The sequence below is a fragment of the Aythya ferina genome, assembly GCF_964211825.1.
Source record: "Aythya ferina genome assembly, chromosome: 10".
Lineage (NCBI taxonomy): Eukaryota > Metazoa > Chordata > Aves > Anseriformes > Anatidae > Aythya > Aythya ferina.
In genome coordinates, this window is record NC_140306.1 from 13,176,440 (window position 1) to 13,197,745 (window position 21,306).

At 36.9% G+C, this 21,306-nt stretch overlaps 1 protein-coding gene across 15 annotated transcripts in view; it reads right to left on the reverse strand.

The window, feature by feature from the left end:
* DOCK3 (dedicator of cytokinesis 3) overlaps positions 1-21,306 on the reverse strand; it is a 257,137-nt gene that overhangs the window by 145,539 nt on the left and 90,292 nt on the right. For 14 of the 15 annotated variants that reach the window (XM_084531292.1, XM_084531300.1, XM_084531299.1 and 11 more), the window contains one exon: positions 2,149-2,297. The exons of the other annotated variant lie outside the window; for it this stretch is intronic. In XM_084531292.1, the coding sequence (XP_084387418.1) occupies positions 2,149-2,297 (149 nt within the window). The remainder of the gene's footprint in view (positions 1-2,148; positions 2,298-21,306) is intronic. 15 annotated transcript variants of the gene reach the window in all.

Here is a 21,306-nt window from a genome sequence, read left to right on the forward strand (position 1 = left end):
CTACTAATCCAGGGCATATATTTTTTCTTTGATTTCTGCCAACTCCTACAAGAACACACAGGATGACTACCAGAACCACTGCCAGGTTATTTAAAGGAAAAAAACACCAGTTCAAAAAAACAGAAAAGAAAACCTCCTAACTGGTGGAGACAAATGTGAATTTCATGTTTTTATTACTCTATCCCAAATAATGCAATGCATTAATGATCATGGTTGAGATAAAAATAGCTTTACCCTAAATGATACGTGCTACATAGTAGATATGCACATCTAAGTAACTTGGCTGGGGAATGTCTTCCATTAAATTATGCTACCCTAAGCAATTATATACCTACTCAAACTGCATGTATTTAAGTTTCTCAGTTAATATTAATGCATGTTAGTAATGGCATTTTTCATTCATTTGCGAATCTCAAATATGAAAGAAGAATTTTGTCACTGTTTGAGAAATTCGGCATTACTATGTGAACATGCATATGAAAACCATTGTTTTCAACAGATTAGGAAATGTGGTTGTGAATTTCACAATAAAATTCAGGGGAGATACAAGAAAGTGATGTTGCAGAAAGACTGCCGAAATGCCCATTTAAATATTGCATAGTGTACAGATATAGTTAAAAAGGCGTATGACTGAAAAGATATTTATACAATTCCTTTACTGATACCCTCTTCTGTTTCAGAATCTCTCTCTGATACTGTGTACCTTTTTCTTTAGGGAGAATAATACCTGTTCTTACACAGTAAGAAGCACTTTTTTCCCCTAAATAAGCATTCTGAGCAAATGAATTGAATCATGAACATATTTATATTTACTGATTTAACTGATGTTTTTCCACAGCTGTCATGCATTAGATTTTTTATAGTTTTAATGTAATTTGTATTTCACGATTTTACATTTACTGTATTGAAAAAAAAACCCTTTCTATAGTCACTAAGTTGAGCAGCCTATTCTCTTCATTGCTGTCCACTCTCCTCATCTTTTATTCTTAAAACTTTTTTGTTACTCACTGTTACTAATTTAAATACACTCCTTGAGAAAAAATGTTTTATATAACTTTGAGAAAAAAATGTTTTACGTAATGTTCAAGCACAGTTTCTTAGATCCCACTTACTCTGGTGGGAATGACAATGGAAGGTAACTATAAGACGAAGCTGCAGAACAATGACTTGATGACATCTGTTAGATGATGTCCTTCAGAGCTTTCTTTCCACAGGGGAGATGTGAAATGTAGGATGGGTGCTAGCTAAAGTTTCGTGACCATGTTTAAGTATATCTCTTGGAGGAAGACCTGAAGTAGATGACTATGGAATGAAGTCATAAAAGAGCTATGTTAGTGACAAATATTTGCCTTTCTTCCTCAGCTATGGAGTTACAGAACTGCCTCCTGTCACACCCTGTATTTTAATTAGCACTAATCCTACTCCTGGATGAAAAATAGTGGCTATATGCCTGAGGGGGATACTTTCTTTGAAAAGGTCATATGCATGTCAAGCAAAACTTACCTGTCTGATACACTTTATGTAAGAACAAAAACAATTCTGCTGAAGGGCTAGTTTTTGTTTAATGGTAGCTTATTACCATTTCACCTTCTATCTGAATTGCAGTTTTCATTGACTCTTTAAAAACATTCTCTACAAAATCACAGTGAAATTGACCAAGGAGTCCAAGCATTTGAGAAATGTCATCAATAGCCAAATACATAGATTATATCAAAAATCTGCATTTTCACAGCCTCAGTTACAGTGTCATTATTGCCAGTGAGATTCTATAGTAATTGCACCAACCATTAAAATACTTCTTCAATGAAAATAGTGTTGTTTATTTTATTTTATTTATATATTTATTTTTACTATCTACAATCACATCTTCCCAGGCATAACAATCACTTCACTGAAACAAATAAAGTAAATTGACCCGAACCTTTTAAAAGTGCAGCCTTAGAGAGAATCTACTAATAAGCATATTGGTCATTTGATAGTAGTAGTATAAGACCTATGCAGTAAACTCACTGTAAAAAGTTGTATATGGCTTCCAAATTAACAAATGTTCTACCTGCTTACAAATACTATTGAAAAGATTTTTTTTTCTAAATAAAAGCTATTTAAAGTAATTAGAACAAACAGTACCCAGCTGGTACCTGTACTTACTCATTGCCCCAGTCCAGCCTCACTGTGAGGTGTCTCTTGACCTCTCGCACCTGATCCTGTGTCAAGTGACCTGACAGCAGCTGTCTACGTAGGTCAATGAGTTCATTCATCACATGGCGCAGTTTGTAGAAAAGATCTACCTTATGTTTCTGTAAAGGCATATTTTTGGGAGGGGAAGAGAAAGAATGAGAAAGGAAAAAAAGAAAAGAAAGAAAATGAAAGAAAGATTAAATTTGGAAAGAGAAAAATGGGAAGGGGGGGGTGAAACAAGGGGGAAAGAAGAATGGGGGAGAAGAAACCAGGAAGACAGGGAGGAGACAAGACAGGGAGAGAAAGATTTATCAGTTTGGAAAGAGAAAGAGCAAGAAGGGGAGTGAGGGCAGAGAGCAAGGAAGAGAGGAAAGAGAAAGAGAGAGATTAATAAGTTACCAATTTTTCATTTAATTACCCTAGAGGAACATTAATCCAGTTTGTACAAGCTTTAAAATATTTATATCAAAAAGCAGAATTAACTGATGCTATTTAAAATGAATAGCTTTTTATTGCTAAATTTTGGGCTCAATCTACTAAGAAGTCCATTTTCTGATAGACCCTAATGTCACAGCTAAATCAATTCATTATGTGCAGCAGGGATAACTTATTCCAACTATACAATAAATTCAAAGTTTTAGCCTTAAAGTAACAGAGAGGGAAAATAGACTGCATTAAGTCAGAAGCTAATGAGTGTTCTGAACAGTTAACAATGTTTTATCACTTTGGAAAAGTACTTTTAATATTTTAAATATTCCACTTAACTGTATATTACACGGGTATCTATGATAGGTGGTGGTGGTGAAATGAATATTAATTACCTGCACTCTGAAAGGGACTAGAACAATAATAAAATCTACCTGCAAAACTACTTTCAAGGAGAAAAGTTAATATAAAAAATGAAAATAAAAACCATACCCACTACCAGCAAAAATATCCTAAGCAACTAACCCTGCAATCATTTCCAACAGAAGCAGAATTCTTCCAACATGGGGAAATAAAACAGAATTGGCAATGTTTGTTCTCCCCTGCGGGAAATAACTACATGGGAAGAACCCCCCAGAAGGCAACTCTGAAGCTAACGAAGACCACTTATAAGCACCCATAAGATAAGGAAGGGTATCCAAGCTACTCCCTTGTCTTCTAGAATTCTTTTTGTGTGTGCATGTCAAGGCTTTTGTCTACATGGCCATACTGCATAAAATGGCCCCTGTGTAACAAACGAAGATCCCAAAGAAACAAAGAAAAGGAATAAAAAGATGATCACTACTGTGGTTGAATGCCATTTTTTGTATGTGTGTTTTTGAAACAACAAAGCTCCATTCCTACCCGTATGCAAAGCTTGAAGCCTAAGAAAGCTTAAAACATGAGGAAAATATGGACCATAAGGATTGAAACTGACACTTTGCAGGCTAGCACTGTCTCAATTGCATTTCTGATTGTAAATGAGTGTTTCATAAAAGCTCTCTAAATGAAGATAAATTCAATTTATCACTACTAGATCTGACAGAAGAACATCCACAAAGAAAAATGTGTTTTTCTATTACAATATATTATTAGAAAAAATGTTTTTTCATATATTTTACCAAAGACAAGTAACCAGAAAAATAATTTCCATCTACCTGAGTTTGTTTTCCTGCAAGAATACTAGACTTGCATGAGTTACAAAAACAAATTTCAATGCATTCAATTTTGATCAGCAGTTTATTAGTTTGTTTGAATCTGATTAAACATCTGCTTTGCTGAAGCAGGTTGAGCACAGACAGGATCATCTGGTGTTCTTAATCAATTCTGAGATTAAAAGATGCACAATCTTTCAACTATACATCAACATTGGTTCTGGTCCATCTGAAAAAAAAAAGTGAAATAGAGACACCAGACCCAACAGAAAGGCAACTACTTCCAGAGTTGAAAATATGAAAATATTCTAACAAGATAGTCACACAAAGCTGGTAAATATAAATTTACTAGGATTGTGTTTAAGTTTTCTCACTAAATGCAGTGCAAAGTAAATCAAACCCAAGCTGAAGACAGTAGGTATAGGACATAAAACCAGACATTTCCTATTTACGTGAACAAAAAGGTTGCAACTTTTTCTGACACAAGACGAAAACAATGTAGTTCAGGCCTATCAAACCAGCAAATTAGCTATATACCATCAATAAAACACTTGGCAATGAAGTAATCATGAGAATCAGTTCCAAATTCATCACATTCAGACTTCCTAAATAAACATACTGAGATGAAAAAGCTGCACCCTCACTCTTCTAATGATGGTTAAAAAAGCCAGAGAAGCTGTAGCTGTGATCTCAGGCAAACGCATATAAGGTGAATCACAGATGCAAGACCCACCGAAGTGAAAGGAAGTACTTTCCTGAGACAAAGGAGAGCTACAACAGTGTTGAATGTGGCTTACTTTATTCCAGACTTGCAGACAGTGAAGAGCTTGATGTAGTCAAAAAACAAACAAAAAAAAGCAGTTTATCATGCCCTCCTTCATATCACAAGCGCCTAGTGATTAATAAGCTCCATTTGGAGCTAGTCGCAGCTGGGTCTGGCTGGTTCTGGAGCAGCCCACCTCTATTCAGAGACCCACAGCCCTGCTGCCAGTGCCTGGGCACGCAGCACAGCTCCTTTATTTATTTATTTTAAAAACAGGTGGCAACATAAAATAAGCCCCTACTGACACACACACTACAGGTATCTTCTCTCTGCCTCATAAGGATTCCAAAATCAGAAGCTAGCAGATAAAACTGCTTCATTCTTCAGTACAACCACCTCATTGTTTCATGCCTGCAGTGGCTTTGAAATGCTAACTCTGCCTTTGTCACTTCTCTCTAAATAAATACCACATACCATGGAAATATATAAAATACTGGTGGTATATTCATGGAATCACAGAATGGGTTGGAAGGGACCCCAAAGCCCAACCATTCCCCTCCCCATCCAGCCTGGCCTTGGGCACTACCAGGGATGGGGCAGCCACAGCTCCTTTAGGCAGCCTGGGCCAGGGCCTCACCGCCCTCAGAGTGAAGAATTTCTTCCTGATGTCTAATCTAAATCCACCTTCTTTTGGTTTGAAGTGAAGCCATTACCCTTGTCCTATCACCACACCCCTGCCAAGGAGTCCCTCCCCAGCCTCCCTGCGGCACCCTTCAGGCACTGGAATGCCACTGTGAGGTCTCCCTGGGGCCTTCTCTTGTCCAGGCTGAACAGCCCCAACTCTCCCACAGCCTCTCTTTGTGGCCAGATGACCTATTTATAGTAATTTTGTTATCATGACTTCATTTAACACTACCATAAAGAAGTCAGAATTTTAAGAGCCATCCCTTAAGACATCTCCTCTAAAATTGCCTTGGGCTCTTACAGAGGAGAAGGTCACAAAAATTGTTTTTGTTCTAAGAGCAAGAATAGACGTTTCCCAGGCTCCTTCTTATGGATTTCAGTATCTTCGACATTAAAGCCCGGAAGCATCATAAGCACATGAAAGCAAACAGTAAGCCTCAAAATAACACAAAATGCATGCCTTTCCAGTTTTGTCTGGATTTTTTAATTAAGCAAATTACTTCATATTAAGGCTCTTGTGCTACAGATTTGTGCTGCATTTTACAGCTTAATCTTACACAAAGTCTTTAATGTTATTACCATGCAAACCTTAAAATACTGCAAACTTTTCAAGAAACAGTTTAATAGAACTATCACAATATTTGCAAATATCATACAGCATCTCTATGACTTTTTGTCCAAAACAAGTAATTTGTTTCAAATCATTCACATTAGTATCGAACAATTACAAGGATGTGTTTTACTTCAGATACTGTTCTTCTAGAGAACTACAGAAGGATAAGAACTGTCAGAATTTGACAGAGGCTTTTGACTTGGTGTCTAAAACCTCTCTTTTTTTTAAAGCTTGTATTTCTAGTATAAAGCAGACAAAGTTGTTGCTGATTAGAGGATATTTGGCCTTGATACACATTTATTCAAGCTGCACCATGAAACTTGGCCAGTCGTATGTTTCTGTGAGGAGCATGAAACTATTTAATGACTATATATTTGAGATTTGGGGAGTGGGGCTTTTTTTTTTTTTTTTTGGCATTTTATGTGAACAGAGGAAGACTGTCTCCTATTTCAAGACACTGCAGCATAAGAAAACAAATATACAAAAGACAAGGAGGAATAAAATAGATCATCAAAATACAGCGTACTTTATTTATACAAACACCAATTATCTCAGCTACCTCTCTGCTTAGTAATTATTAGTTGTCTCATTCAGAGAGATGACAGATGAGGTGCCTCTTGCTGAATAAAGTTCAGACTTCACAAGTGAACACAAGCAGGATATCTCAGGTATGGAGTAAAACTTATATGCATAATCCTGTATTATCGATATATCAAGCCTGGCACCCACAGAAAAGCAAAGGAATTTGAGAACATAGTTTACGTGAATGTATTAAAAAGGAGAGCTGTGAAGATGGTGCAGGCCAATACCAACATGCAGTAGAAAAAAAAAAAAAAAGACAAGTACAAACTTAGCTAGACCAGCTGTGTCCCTAAAATATTCTAGTTTTATTTCTGAGGAGTAGATTGAAAGATTCCCCAAATTCTAAACATAAAAATATTTAGACAAGAATAGCCCTAGCCAAAATCATTTTAAATTTTTTAAACACCACATCCTAAAACTTTGGCAAACATGATGAGGAAGCTGTTTAAAACATGTTGAGAACACAGATATTTTAGACAAGTCAATTATTTTAAAAATGTGCAGTTCTGTGAGGACTACAACATCTATCTTCCACAGATCAGTTGCTTGTGGCTGGCAGGTTTTGGTGTCTTAACAAAAATTGTAGGAACTTTATTTCTGCTATAAATTTAGCTGAAGTCAGGCAACAAAGCCTAGTGTTATGAAGGAAAAATCCTGACAGACAACATGAACAAAAACTTCCCTGTGGGAATCTAGGTTAGATTTCCATTATAATACAGGACATGAATGATACTGTCTGGATTTCTGTTACTGAAAGGAAAAAACCCTGGATGGGAATGTCTCCACATGATTCTACAATACAACTAAACTTGACGTAGTTTTATAGAAAAAAATATTCATACTTCTGGAGAGGAAGGTGAACAAAAGTGACAGAAGGCATAGTTCCAAACTGAATGCACAAAATCTAATAAGGAATGGCAAGAAACAAGTATTACAGAACAGTAATCAACATGGAACGATAAACAGATGAGGTGAGGATCTAAAGACAGAGCAGAAACATTTTTGTGTTTCTTCCTCTATCCCCACCACAGACACACAGAACTCTCCAAGACCAGAATCTAACTACTAGACTAGACAGACTTTTGTCACGTTTCCATACAACCCCTCTTAACAGTTTTATGTAAAAGGAAATCTAGGGTAGAAGATAAAGACAGAGCTATTAATGAATACAGGAGAGAGATACAAAGTCTTCTCTAATTTTAGGCTCTTTACAAGCATAACAAAACCACCTGGAAATTTTTGAAAATTATTGACTCAAGCCCATATTTAAGTATGACTCGTGATGAATTAAATGGCCATACATATACATATGTGCCTATACATCGAGTCCTGTTTTATTGTAGAACTAAAACATAATTTAAAAAACATTATAAAATACAGAAAATTAACAGAGAAGTTAATATTGAGCAAAAATTAGCTAACCTATAACTTCTCCCCATTAAAACTACCAAGTACTTTTCTAAAGGGTTGCGTGGAGCCATCCTGGAGTTTTCACAAGAGTCTGTGGTTGAGCTGATGCTTCATAAATGGCATATGACTAAACATACAACAAACAGCATTAATTTCTCAAACAAGAAACAGATTGAGAAAGGAGGGCACCTCAGGATAGAAGAATGAAAATAAACCAGAACAGAAGTTCTCTATTAGTTAATAAGGATGCATTAACATGAATCACATTTATTCTCTCCTATGAATATTCATAGCCCCTAGCTTCAAACAGAAATTTTCCCTAAGATAAATCTGGTTTAAATTGATTCTCAATTCTATTCACTATTAGAGGGAATTTCAATTTACAATGTGTATTAAAGCTGAGTAAATTAGAGTGACAGAAAAGGACCGTTTCACATTGTTATTAGTAAATTCTTCACAGACTCTTTTGCCAATGAAAGTATCTAGAGTTGCTTAAAATACTGACACGCTACCAATAGAAAATTTATACAGTAAGTAAGAATGACAGAGCACCAATAAAGAAAAACAAAATTAGGGGAAAATAACAGAATAAAGCCTTTACAGGGTAAGCAGACAAGCTTTTTCTCATGTTAAATGACAGTATGTGAATCATCATATACCATGCTTAACTAGTACAGTAATTTTTTTTTTTCTTCTGGATATATTCTGCTTCTTTCTTGCAAAAATCCTTGAGCTAAGAGCTGTTAGATCCATTGCACTTGCATCACTAACTCTGTGAAAATGTTCCTTGCCACTCTTGGCAACAATGCAAGCAAAAATGACAGGATCACTGACTTTCTCTGAGTTACTAATATATTCTCGAATGAAGCCCATGATACGAAGCCTTAAGTTATACAGAAACTGATTTTATATGGGCATCAGCAAACTTACAGTCCGTATGCAAACTATTCACAAATCATTATTCGAACCATTTCTCTGAAAATCTGAAATGTACTAGAAATTTAGTTTTTGAAGAACTTGTGCGTTTCCTCCTCTACTCCATCTCTAGATGGAGTCTAGAGCTCTCCAGAGAATACTATGAAGAAAGTTGTATTCATGAGTGGTTGTAGCTCTTCTTCAAGAACTTAAGTTTTAGTATTGTGGTTTTTGTTTTTTTTATTATTATTTTTTCATATCATGTCACAGATCTTAAATGTCTAAGCTAAAGTTTCAATTCAGAACATGTTTTTATGAATAGCAATGCAGTAGGGTACAAGGAAAATTATATATTTCAATTTCCTTTATACGTAACTTTTCCATTTTCATATTCAGTTATGTTGCATGTGTAAGTTAACACCAAACAGAAATTGTTACATTTGCACTTAAGACATGTATCTTAAAATTGGTCTGTCTTTCCCTTACTTACACCTTTATACACCTGAGTTATCTAATACAGCAACTTGAGACAAGTAACAGATGACAACGTCTAACAGCCACAAAGTTTTAAACAAGTCTGGCAAGGCTTTATTGTCTGACTTCATGCTAGTAGTATTTATATTCTCGTGTTACTTTCAGGCTCTACCACCACCACTGAGACACAAAGTTGGCCTGAATACGACAGGTAATCTAGGTGGAAATTATTGTTGTTAAATTCTTTGATTAATGGAAAAAAACAGGATGCGAACAAGGGAGATTTTGCTGAAATTTGATTGACGTTCCTAATTCTTTAGGATTAGCAGCAACATTAACCTCTCTTTAGAGTGTCATAATAGACTTTTTGCAAAGCTTGAGGAAATGGAATTGAAGGGGATAATTATTCAGACCAACTTAGAGATTTAATTCTTCATACAGCATTTCTAATGCTGTAAAACCAGTGACATTAATACCATTTCCTTCCTTTTCAATCCCTATCATGTTTATAGAACACAGTTCCAAGTTCTCTGCATATTAAATTATTTAATTTTTCATTTTCAAATGTAAGAACATAAAATTTATTTTTCTTTCTGAGGAGAAAAATATGCATGCAAGGTTTTTGCTATTTAATCAGGGATGGTATCTTGGCTTTCAGTTTCCTGGTGTCTCCACATTTCCCTCCCCCCATTCTCCGAACACCTTCACCACATCACATAGCTGGTGAAAAGACATAACACAAAGACAATGCAGTACACTTAGCTTTACCATATTTGTTTAGAAGCATTACTAAATAAAAGAAATACAACCCTCTAAATGCCATCACAATGAGGAAAGAGCTCAAGAAAGAGCTCACTGCTATGCAAAAGAAGCTTCCTTTTTCCCAAAATGCATTCCCAAATCTCTGTCTGAGTAAGATCAATGCAAAATGGAAATATGAGCAGAGCTCAAGAGAAAGGTCTGTAAACTGACTACAGAAAAATAAGTCTCTGGCGTACATACAGCTGACTTTTACAGCAGACAGTTCTGCCATTCCTCTGGGAGACATATAAAGACCTTCCATGGTGAGTATTCACAGGTTACATTTTCAAGACTTCCTCTGAATTTAAGAGCATGACAGTTTTCCTTTATTACATGAAAAATAAATTATCCTGATTTCAAGACGATAGAGGCTGGGGGTGTGAGAACAACTAGAAGCATCATGAGACTCATGACAGCATCTCCAAATTGGACAATACTGAAAATGCTTGTGGCAAGCAGGTTGCCAGTCGTGCTCAAAACCCTTCCTTCCCAAGAGGAAGAACCAAAGTGATGCTTTTGACAATTACTGAAGGTTGAAACCTTCCCATCCCCAACTAGCCCTTCCTTGCCCGTTAGTATGAGGCCCCTGCAATGAAGGACACCTCATACTTACATTGAGAACTGGTATCAAGTGTTCCCTGTTCACATCATCACCTTCCATTTTCTGTGTAGGCTTGAAGATTTGTGTCCACTGTTCACACAAAAAATCACAGTCATAATGGTATTTTATATCTCAAAACATAATTGCTGAATAATGTGGTTTTCCACAGGGAGAACTGATTATTCTGATCCACAGCAAGTGCATTTTCCTCCCGTCCTCTACTGACCAGGAAGTTCTGCACAGCAGAGCTTGGAGCATTGGCATATCTGGCTGAAAAAGGACAGCCTGCTGCTGCTGCCATCTCTGTTACAGTCAATCAAAATGCCTCCTGCTGGAACTACTGTCTTTCACTGCCAAAAGAAGCCATTTATCCTCTGATATATTAGAAACTGGAAAGCTGTATGACCTCCATTTGAAAAAGATTTAAATCTGAAGGATTTGAGGGAGGCCCTGCACTCAGTGCTAGCAGGTAGTATTTACCTGCCAGAGAAGTAGTAAGTGAAAACATTTTACTCTTAAAGAAGCTAAACCATATTGAATAGATGTGGAAGCCTCTGCATTTTGTATTTTACATAGGCTTTTTACTCTCTCTATATATATATTTTTAATAAAGAATAGGCAATTTAAAGAAGAAATTGTGTCAAATGCTTTGCACAAGTCCAGGTAGGTGATGTCAGTTGCTCTTCTCCTATCCACCAGTGCTGTAACCCCATCGTAGAAGGCCACCAGATTTGTCAGGCATGATCTGCAATTAGTGAAGCCATGTTAGCTGTCACCAGTCACCTCCTTATTTCCAATGGGTCTTAGCAGAGTTTCTAGGAGGATCTGCTCCATGGTCTTGCCAGGCACACAGGTGAGACTGGCTGGCCTGTAGTTCCCCAGGTCTTCCTTTTTTCCCTTTTTAAAACAGGGATTATGTTTCCCCTCTTCCAGTCACAGGGAACTTCACCAGACTGCCACAGCTTCTTAAATGTGATGAAGACAGGCTTAGCAACTACATCTGCTGGCTCCCTCAGGGCTTGCAGATATATCTCATCAGGTCTCATAGACTTGTGCACCTTCAGGTTCCTTAGCCAGTTGATTATTAACAAATAATTAACACATTCACACTAATCAACAACAGCCATATTGTCTAAGTTACAACTTATATGATAAATAACTATCAAGAAATCCAAATCAGTTACCTTATATAACAAATGCTGTCAGATAAATATTTTCCACTTAACAGTACTTTACACTGGTGTGCCAAATTCCAAAGTTGAAAAATCCCCAAAACACTTCTATTGCATTTAACTTAAGCATCCGCTCTTTCAACGCTATTTACGTATTTAAGAGGAAACTTCACATCCAGTGGTGTTCAAGCATATAAGCTGACACATTAATACTTTTTCCAGCTTCCCTCACACAGCGAGGCATAGCACCCAAAAATAATATTCTTATTCACACGTGGAGTAGTCTGGAAGCAGTACAACTACTTTGGACCTAACAAACACAGCAGTAAGAGAAAAAAATTCCAAATAAACTACTGGGCCTGTAGAACTGATGCTATATATGTAAACTGAAATGTTGCTAATGAATCTTTGTCTCTTGTTAAGGTGCTTATGCAACTCATGACATGCAAGTTCATTATGTTAGAGAAGATTGGGCCATTTATTTATTTATTTATTTATTAGGTAAATACGTTTTGTTAGGGATACCTCAAGTGTTAAGAAAAAGCAGCAAAACACATGCTATTATTCCAATAAAATACAGAAGTATTTGCAGAACAATTTGATCAGTGGTCTTTGTAATTAATGATCCCGGGCATGATACCACCATTTGTCCTACAACATTCCTATGAATCCCTAAAGAAAATGACTGAATGTATCCCAACAGATTTCCAACTACATACTTCTCACACAAGTTTAAAAAAAAAACAACTGCAGACATTTCAATATTGTTCAACTACAAAAACATTTCAGCTATGTTTTCCATAGACAGGTTCCAATTAGCTTCATTCTACCAAAACAGACAATTTCAACTCAGAAGAGCAATCCCAGGTAAAAAAAAGACACATTAGTTTCTTGTGCCTTCTTCTCTCATAGCATGTCACACCTGTTTTTGATTTTAGTCACAAAAATCTGTTTCAGAGTCAGCAAACAACATGGAAATTCCCTTTTTATCGTACGTATATTTATTCTGCAATCAACTACTTAGAAATAAACTTAACATTAATTCCCATATTTCCACATAAGCATTAAGTGCAGCTACATTCACATTTCACATGTAGCACTTATTCTTGTGCAGTTAAAAGCAGTGACGACAATACAAAGCATCTTTTATAGGCTGAATAGACTAAACCTGCCAGATTTGCCTCATAAATTAAAAAAATCAAGATGAACTAAATATTATAAATTTACTTTTCTGTCATTGTAGGACAACTGAATCAATGCTACTGATAAAATCACAACTGATGTAAAGTTGTGATTTCACAAGTACCATGTAAATTATAAACAAAACCTGTTTCCATATACCTGCTTTTACTTGTTCTTTACAATATTCAAGCTTTGGGTAAATAAAAGATTAAAATAGTAAAAAGACAAGAGGCACAGAGAAAGGTGAGATAAAACAGGTAAAGTTCCCAAAGGTAAAGAATTAATTCAAACCTCTTCAATTTACACATGTTTATACCAGGTATGTGACAGTAACTTCACAAATATTTGTAATGGACTCATGGTTGGCAGCTGTTGAAACTCCGGATTTTAATACAAAGATTCTAATATTGTCAGAACAAAATCATGTTTTTTCACTTGGGAATCTCATTATTATAAAAAGCAAATACCAAAGCATTCCTGCTGGCATTGAATATTTATACTTTTTTCCACCTATTTCAAATAGGGTCACCTTCTGATGTGTTTTCACAAGTACTGAAAATGAAACAGGATACTCCATAGACCAAAAGGAGTAAGAAAGAAACGGGAAAAGGAAAGAAAAAAAATTACGTAGGTTTATGTATGTTAAAAATTTCAGTGAATAAGCAAGCATTATATCAGCATTATTTCTTGACTGAAACACAGCATACCTGGTAAAGCAGTATCCTCAAGTATGCTACTGACCCTTGATTGCAGATTTGGTATGGACTCAGAAGTCAAAGAACTAGCTGTTGATTCACCCTCGTATCTCTGTTCACCATCCAAGTGGCTTTCTGGCAATCACCCACTCAAAGACATTCAAACTACCTGCTGTTTTCTACAGCGTTTGAAACATGAGTAAGCCAAGAAACATATTGAATGTCAGTCTTTTCCACAAGTTACATATAAATAAGCAGTCATCCTTCACAAGTAGGTAAGAGTCAAAAACTACAAAGAAGGTTTTGAAAAGCATACAAGAATAAACATGTACCACCTCTCTTCTCTTCACTAGAGAAAGACTCCTAAAAACCTACCAGACTTTTGCATACAATTCTGTTGCCTAAAAAAAAAAAAATCAAACATCAGCGCAGTATACCCACTTCTTAACATTTTTTTCATATTTTAGTAATGCTGTTTTTCAACACAGCTGGTCCTGACTAAACAGATTTAAAGATTCATCTATTTCAAGACTATAAAGGATTATTGTGATTATCTAGTCTGACTTCCTGCAGGGCACATGCCACAGAAACTCACTCACAGATTGCTGCAACATACTTCCTGTGTGATAATGCAGCTACAGATCATTTAAAATGCAATTCAGTCTTGTTTTAAAGATACCAGTAATAAAGAAGTAACTGCTTTCCATAACTAACTTAGCCTCATTGTTAATTATCCTAATTATTAAAAGGTGGCTTTTTTTCTACTCTCAATTTGCATGGCTTCAGTTTGTAAATACTGAACTTTGTGCAGTATTGAACTTTTTTTTTTTTTGACAGAACTAACAGATTGTGGCATATATTTGACAGATTGCCTCCATTAACAATGATCTGGGTCATTGATCACTTATCAAAGGGAAGTGGTTGAGTCACCATCCCTGGAGGTCTTTAAAAGACATTTAGATGTAGAGCTTAGTGATATGGTTTAGTTGAGGACTGGTTAGTGTTAGATCAGAAGTTGGACTAGGGGATCTTCGAGGTTTCTTCCAACCTAGATGATTCTGTGATCTACCTGAAACTCTTCTTCCACATACCTATTTGTAAGTCATAAATAGGCTAACTCCTCACTGAACTTCTGCAGTTCGAGGAAATAAATGTAGAAAGTAATTTCTTCACACTACTCGATATAGGTCAGGCTTCCGCTGGAATATTATTCTCAGCTCTATTTTCTCCCTCACTCCACCCCTTCTCTCTTTCTCTCTTAAACACTGAAAAAGTGTGGATAAATCGGTGATTCTTTAAAGCAATGAGAACATCCAGAATATAGTAGATACACTGGGTTTGATGTTTGGCTGCCTAGTCTAGAAAAGACAAGAGTTAGGAAAACAATTTAAATCAAAAACTTGAATGGAATAGGAATGGAATTATTTCTTCTTGTCCAAAACACACAGAGCGAGAAATAACAAGCATCACGTCAGGAAAACTAAGGACAAGCTTCTGAATAAGTCTTTAACAGTATGGACCAAAAGATACTGGGCTTTGAGAGGCTGCACAATATCCTTTAAACACAAAAAAACAAACAGGCAAGACAAACAGATGTTGGAAAAGCCACAGTTAGAAATTAAAATCACAAAGGGGTTAGATGGATCAGGCAACCTTAAGGCCCTCTCTATGTACCCTCCCTCTATTTTTGAGGCTCCCCTTCCTGTCAGCCCTCTCCTTGCAGCAAGTAATGCATCTGTTCTGAAAAGGACAAAGCAGAATGAGTGGCTGTTACTCAATCACGTCATTTATTTCATACAAAGAGATTTTCAATTATTCTCCTCTTTTGCCCCCCAAGATGGCTCCCTGCCTATAAGGGCAAGACTTATTACCCTCTTAGCTATCAAAATCAAGAAAGAGGCTGATGCTCAATGGGTTAGTCATAATAATGTTTCATCATTTTAAGTGTCATCGCACCTCAGGACACAAACACCATCTGTAGATCCTTTCTATATTTGGATGCATTAGAATAAATGCTGTTTAAATGAGCCAAGTATCTGACAGAAGCTATACAATTTCTGAACTAATCATTATTTAAATTTCCACTTTTGCATCATCAGCAAATATATGAAACCGCACCTTTTTTTCCTGATTTCTATTATGAGCCTATTGAATAACAATGACACAAGAACTGCAAGTCCTATTACAAGCAGCACCTCTGAATAACCCTATTTTCATCTACTTTGGTATCAAATCAACCATTTAAAAACCATTTAGTAAGTGCTATGTTTAATTCCGTACTGTTAATTTCTTTAATCGTAGTGCCAAGGGAGGATTAGCTAATGCCTGCAGAAGCCTACATTTATTGTTAACTCTGTCAGTGCAACCTGTAATCGCACGTAAGGATGTGCATGGTTTAGAGTTCTGATAAATGAGTGACAATTTCTGAAGAGAAGGCCAAAACTGGAAAACAGGGAACCTTGGCTATAACATTTTAAGATTTGCAGTCAAGGAAAGATAATTGTCCTGGGACAGCCAGGACATATCTGGAGAACACCTGCTATAAAGGATAGTGGTGAGATATGGACTGAACAAATGGACTGTAAGTGGGATGTTGACTGGACTGCCAGGCTCAGAGGGTGAATGGACATCAGCAGCACATCAGCCAACTTGTGACAGGTTCCTAACAGCATTCCTTGGTGTATTAACATCTTTATTAATGATCTGCATATTGGAATAGAGCACACCCTCAGTCACATCGCAGATGACACTACACTCAGGGGCAGAGGGATGACAGGACTGCTATTCAGAGGAGCGTCCTGGCCAGGCTTCCTTGCCAGGCTGGAAAAACAGAACAGCAAAGAACCTCACAGAGTTCTCCCAAGGCAAATGCAAAGTTCTCATCATCTGGATGCAACAAGGACAGGGAACAACTGTGCAGAAGACAACCTGTTGATCCTGGTGAAGAAGCTGAACAGAAGCCAGTAGTGTTTCCCTTGCTGCAAAGACCAACCACGTTATTATGCATACTGGGCTGTATTAGCAAGAGGGTAACTAGCAGGTCAGCGGAGGCAATTTTTCCCAATTATTCAGCATTTGAGACACTTGGAGTACTTATTGGTAACTGCCTAATTGGAAGATTGAGGAAAAAAGGGAACCAAATTCTTCTCAGAGATGCACAACAATAGGAATAAAGGCATCACACACTGGAACTTCCAACTAGATAAAAGGAAAACATTTTAACTTGTAGGTGTGATTCATGGAAGAACTCTACAACTCAAAGCAAATTAGTTATGAAGTAGGTATGTGGTTTATTTCAGCGCACCAGGTGCACACAGGATAGCTCCCAAAGGCATGTACACCCAACATATTCATAACCTACCCATGATTTGTATTAAAATTAGCTCCAAGCCATTTCCATAAACTCCTCCCATCTGAGCTTGCGCAGTGCCTTCTGGTGGCGGTCATCGGGGAGTCACGGGGATGAAGGCCGATAACTCCTCTTCATCACCACTAGTTGACCATGTGCCTTCGTACAGACTCAGCTGCTCTTTGGCTCTTATCCCAACAACAGGGTCGGTCTCAGCTGGTTTTTGAGACAGGTTCCCCATTTTTGTCAGGAAACATCTTCTGTGATGGGTCCCGAGACTCCTTGTTCCAATTAATTTGCACAGTAGTAAGCAAAGACGCTCAGCAACATCTATTTTAATGCGATTAAACACGCCCCCATTCTTTCATTCCTGGTTTTAATAATTATGATTGTTTTATTTGTTTTAAAGAAATCATTAATACAATTAAGCAAACCCCATTCTTCTATCCCTGGCTTCAAGTGGTCAACATGTAGAACAGGCTGCTGTCCAGAGAGGTTGAGGCATCTCCACAAACACTCAGAAGTCCAAGGGACAAGTCCCTCAGCAGCCTGCTCCAATAGGACCTGCTTTGAGGAGGAGGTTGTAATTGTAATCCCCAGAAGCTTCCTCCAATCTGCATGATTCTGTGATTCTGTGTTTGTACAGCTTAAGAAACACAGGAGTAAAACTGTGAGCCGTGAGGCAATCCTTTGCCTCATTCTGTCCAATTTTACAGGCCAAACTATCACACGTAATAAGCACAACAATAACCAAGTTCCACAACAGAAGCAATAACCTATAACATCTCTTATTGGACTGCTACCAATACTGTAAAAACTCCTTTTACTAGTAACCACTGCTCTGTTACACTGAAGCGTACCATTGAGTACAGTAGTCTCAACTGACAGTAGACCTGATTGCCTGATCCTGTTGTCTTCTTTCCATGCCCTGTGACTGGCGCTTGTACAGCCATGCAGGCAGCCACATCAAGAATCTAATCTGCCAGAAAAACGGCAACAGGATTCAAGATGGTCAGCAGTCAGCCAGATAATTCCCCAATTCCCACTGCACAGCCACACAGACACTAGTGCGTGCACAAGGACAATAAGCACAGTACATTACGAAGCCTGGTTTCTCATAGTTTACTTGTCTCAATCACCTTCTGCTTCACAATATGGCTGAAATAACACTGCAGTCCCCCCTATGTCCTGCATTTCTTCCCTGTACACAGCCACTCCTTTTCAAGGAAATAATATTTCTGTTCGACTGAGTTAAAACTGGTAAAGAAATTCAACATACTGGGGCAAAGAGGTAGTAGAAAGATGGCAAATGGACTGTGGAGCATCCAAAGGGTCAGGCACACCCATCAGAAGGCCCTGGCCAGCCCAGCTCAGGGACCTCTAAAGGAAGATGATTTATAAGTACAGCTTTCTCTTTTCCTCTAATAAAATGGGAGAACTGTCAGAAATAGTTCTTCAATACACAATCACGCTCTCAAAGAAAAAAAACAACAGTGTATTCTTACAAGATGATGCTATGTTTGATACTGAGATAGTACCATAAATTTCATCAAAAAGTCCCACACAGTATGTGTTTCAGTTTCTATGTACAACAGTTCTAGGTTGTGTTGTCATTGTGTGTGCGTGCATGCCTGTGCAATGCTTGTGAGCTATCCAGTTATGTATTTTCCAGGTCCACCTTATACAGAACCTGGAGAACAGAGCAGCAGCAAGGAACCAAGGTATTAAAAATTATATCTTAAAGAGGGTATAGCTTTTCTAGAATAAATAAAGCCAACAAGTAGAAAATACTCACTTTAGACTGCTTCATGCAGCAGATTTTAATTTTTGAAGAACATGTGCCCCACTTCTGTCCTTCCTCTTTCTGAAATCATCTTAATACTAGCATTCTGTACTTTAACACTGTGATGTTATTGGTTTCAACAGAAATATCAAATCACAATTATGTTATTTCTAGACTACTGTGTTGGTAATAGAATAACTTTTAAATGCTGTCGAGAATACTTGCATTTCTAACACTTCTTCTAACGTAGATCTATGTGATGACAGCCAACAGTACTGCAGTGAGAGCTGACATGCCTGCAATTATTGTCAGATCTGAGACAGCAAACTCATTGCAGCTACTTTAGAGTATGACACCAGAATTCAACAAAAAGCCTAACTGGTTTATTAAAATCTTCCTTCTGATTCCAAACTTGTCAGCAACGCTGCTAGCTCCCCTAAAACAAACTGCCATTCTGTTTATGTTCTGTAATACTAGCTCAGACTGAAGTTGACAGAAAACTTCTCTGGCTTGTATCTTAGCACTGGATTGGTTGCAATGTTCTCTTTTGAGAGGCAAAGCAATATTCCCATTTCACTATCTTTAAGGTCCTCTTAAAGTAATAAAAATAATAAATACTAAAATGCTCTGTATGTCACTTTCTGCCAGATAAATGAATCTTCCCAAGATTTTCTTGTTTAATTGCAAGAAAAATGAATTTATTCTGTTTGTTATTCAACTTGTTCCCTTCTGTAACAGCTAGACATAGAATTAAAACAAAAGTAGTTAGGAAAGTAAAAAGTACACCAAAAAATCAGATGATAGGAGAAAACATATTACAGTTTCATCAAAATAAAGACTACTAAATGCATTAGTGAAACTGGCTGGGAAAGTAATTGATAGAGAACCAGGGAAAGGGAGATAAAGAGTTCATGAGAAGCTCAGATGGAGAGTCTGAGAAAGAATGTGGCAAATGACAAATGATGGAAGAAACGGGGTTGCTTAGCTCCCTGTATGTAAGTTCAAATAAAAGTTTCCCAATGCTCAGTGATTTCTTAGAGATTTTATTATTATTATCTGAAATCAATTCAATGTTTATCATGAGTTCTGAGGGTTGGTATTCAGAGTCCACTGCTGTGCCAATTCAGAACTGATCTGCCACATAGTACAAGTCTTTTTGAGCAGGGTGGAGTTTCATGTCTTCGAAAGTATTGTATGCCTAAGTAATAAATACCTCCCTAATTAGAAGGTTAGTCTTTTTTAATATTTCCGAAGTATGTGGAAGAAGGATATCCTATGACTACATAAGATCCAGTACACAGACCAACAAAGTCCAAGATCAAAAGTTTGTCATCACCTACATATAAACAAAAACAAAAGATACTAATATTTATACAGAAAACCTTGACAGTTATTTGAGGTTAGAAAAATCCAGGAGTTAAGATTTTTCTTCCATCATCCATTCTTTCCACACATACTTGTTTTTATTCCCAGTAAATTTAATAACTCCATTAACTCTACCAACACGTTCACAAAAAAAGCTGTCAATACACTTGTTTTTTTTCCAGCTTCCTTTTCCTTACTAAATACACAAAACCAACAGTATTAAAAAGAAACCTCTGCTAGTGTTATTTCCTAGTTTCCCAGAAAATAAATTAACTTTTGTTTAGTATATGAGCAAGTACTATACCACATTTTAGAAATTCATTAAGCCATGTTTAAGTAGAAGGTTTTTAAGCACATCCTCCTAATAAGAAATCCACAAGTCCATTTGACAGTATTAGTAAAACTGCTTAAAATCACTAACTAGGCAGCATTTTCATCTGCAGAGAAGCTGCAGAGTTTATCTCACTGTGGAAGTTACCTAGCCCCATGCACTTCAAATTCAACTTGAGCTATTCAGGTCAAGGCAAAAATTCTGAGAAGTGTTACTACTTTATTCCTTAAAAATGATAACTCAGTATTTCTTCAGTATGCACTCTGGCTAAGATTGCAAGGTCATATATAAAACAGAAAGACATTATTAAGTATTATCCCAAGTTCTGATGATATATTATGAAAAATGAAGGAGCAGAAACAAATGGATTTCTAAAATAAAGTCATGGCCTTCGACTCATTACTGGCCTACCTTCACTCAAAAGCAAATATCAAATGCTAACAGTAAGAGACGGTGTGTAATAAGGAAGGAAAGTAATAGCACAAGGAGCACTACTAGGATTTTATTTGTTCAGTTAGAAAACAGACGCAATATGTGCACCTGCATACAATAAACTGAGCTTAAGCTATCCCGTAGAAGAAACCTGTAAGCATTACTCTTAAATCAAAGACTTGCAGTAATATAGTAATTATAAACCTGTATCTCCGATTACCAAAAATGTAGCCATTCTATTAAAAGGTATTAACTATCAGATTAAATGAAAAAGAAGCTTGAACTCCCCCTTATCATTGCCAACTGCAGTGCTGGACAGCACAGTAAAGCACAGTGAGGGAGCAGGTGACTGGGGAC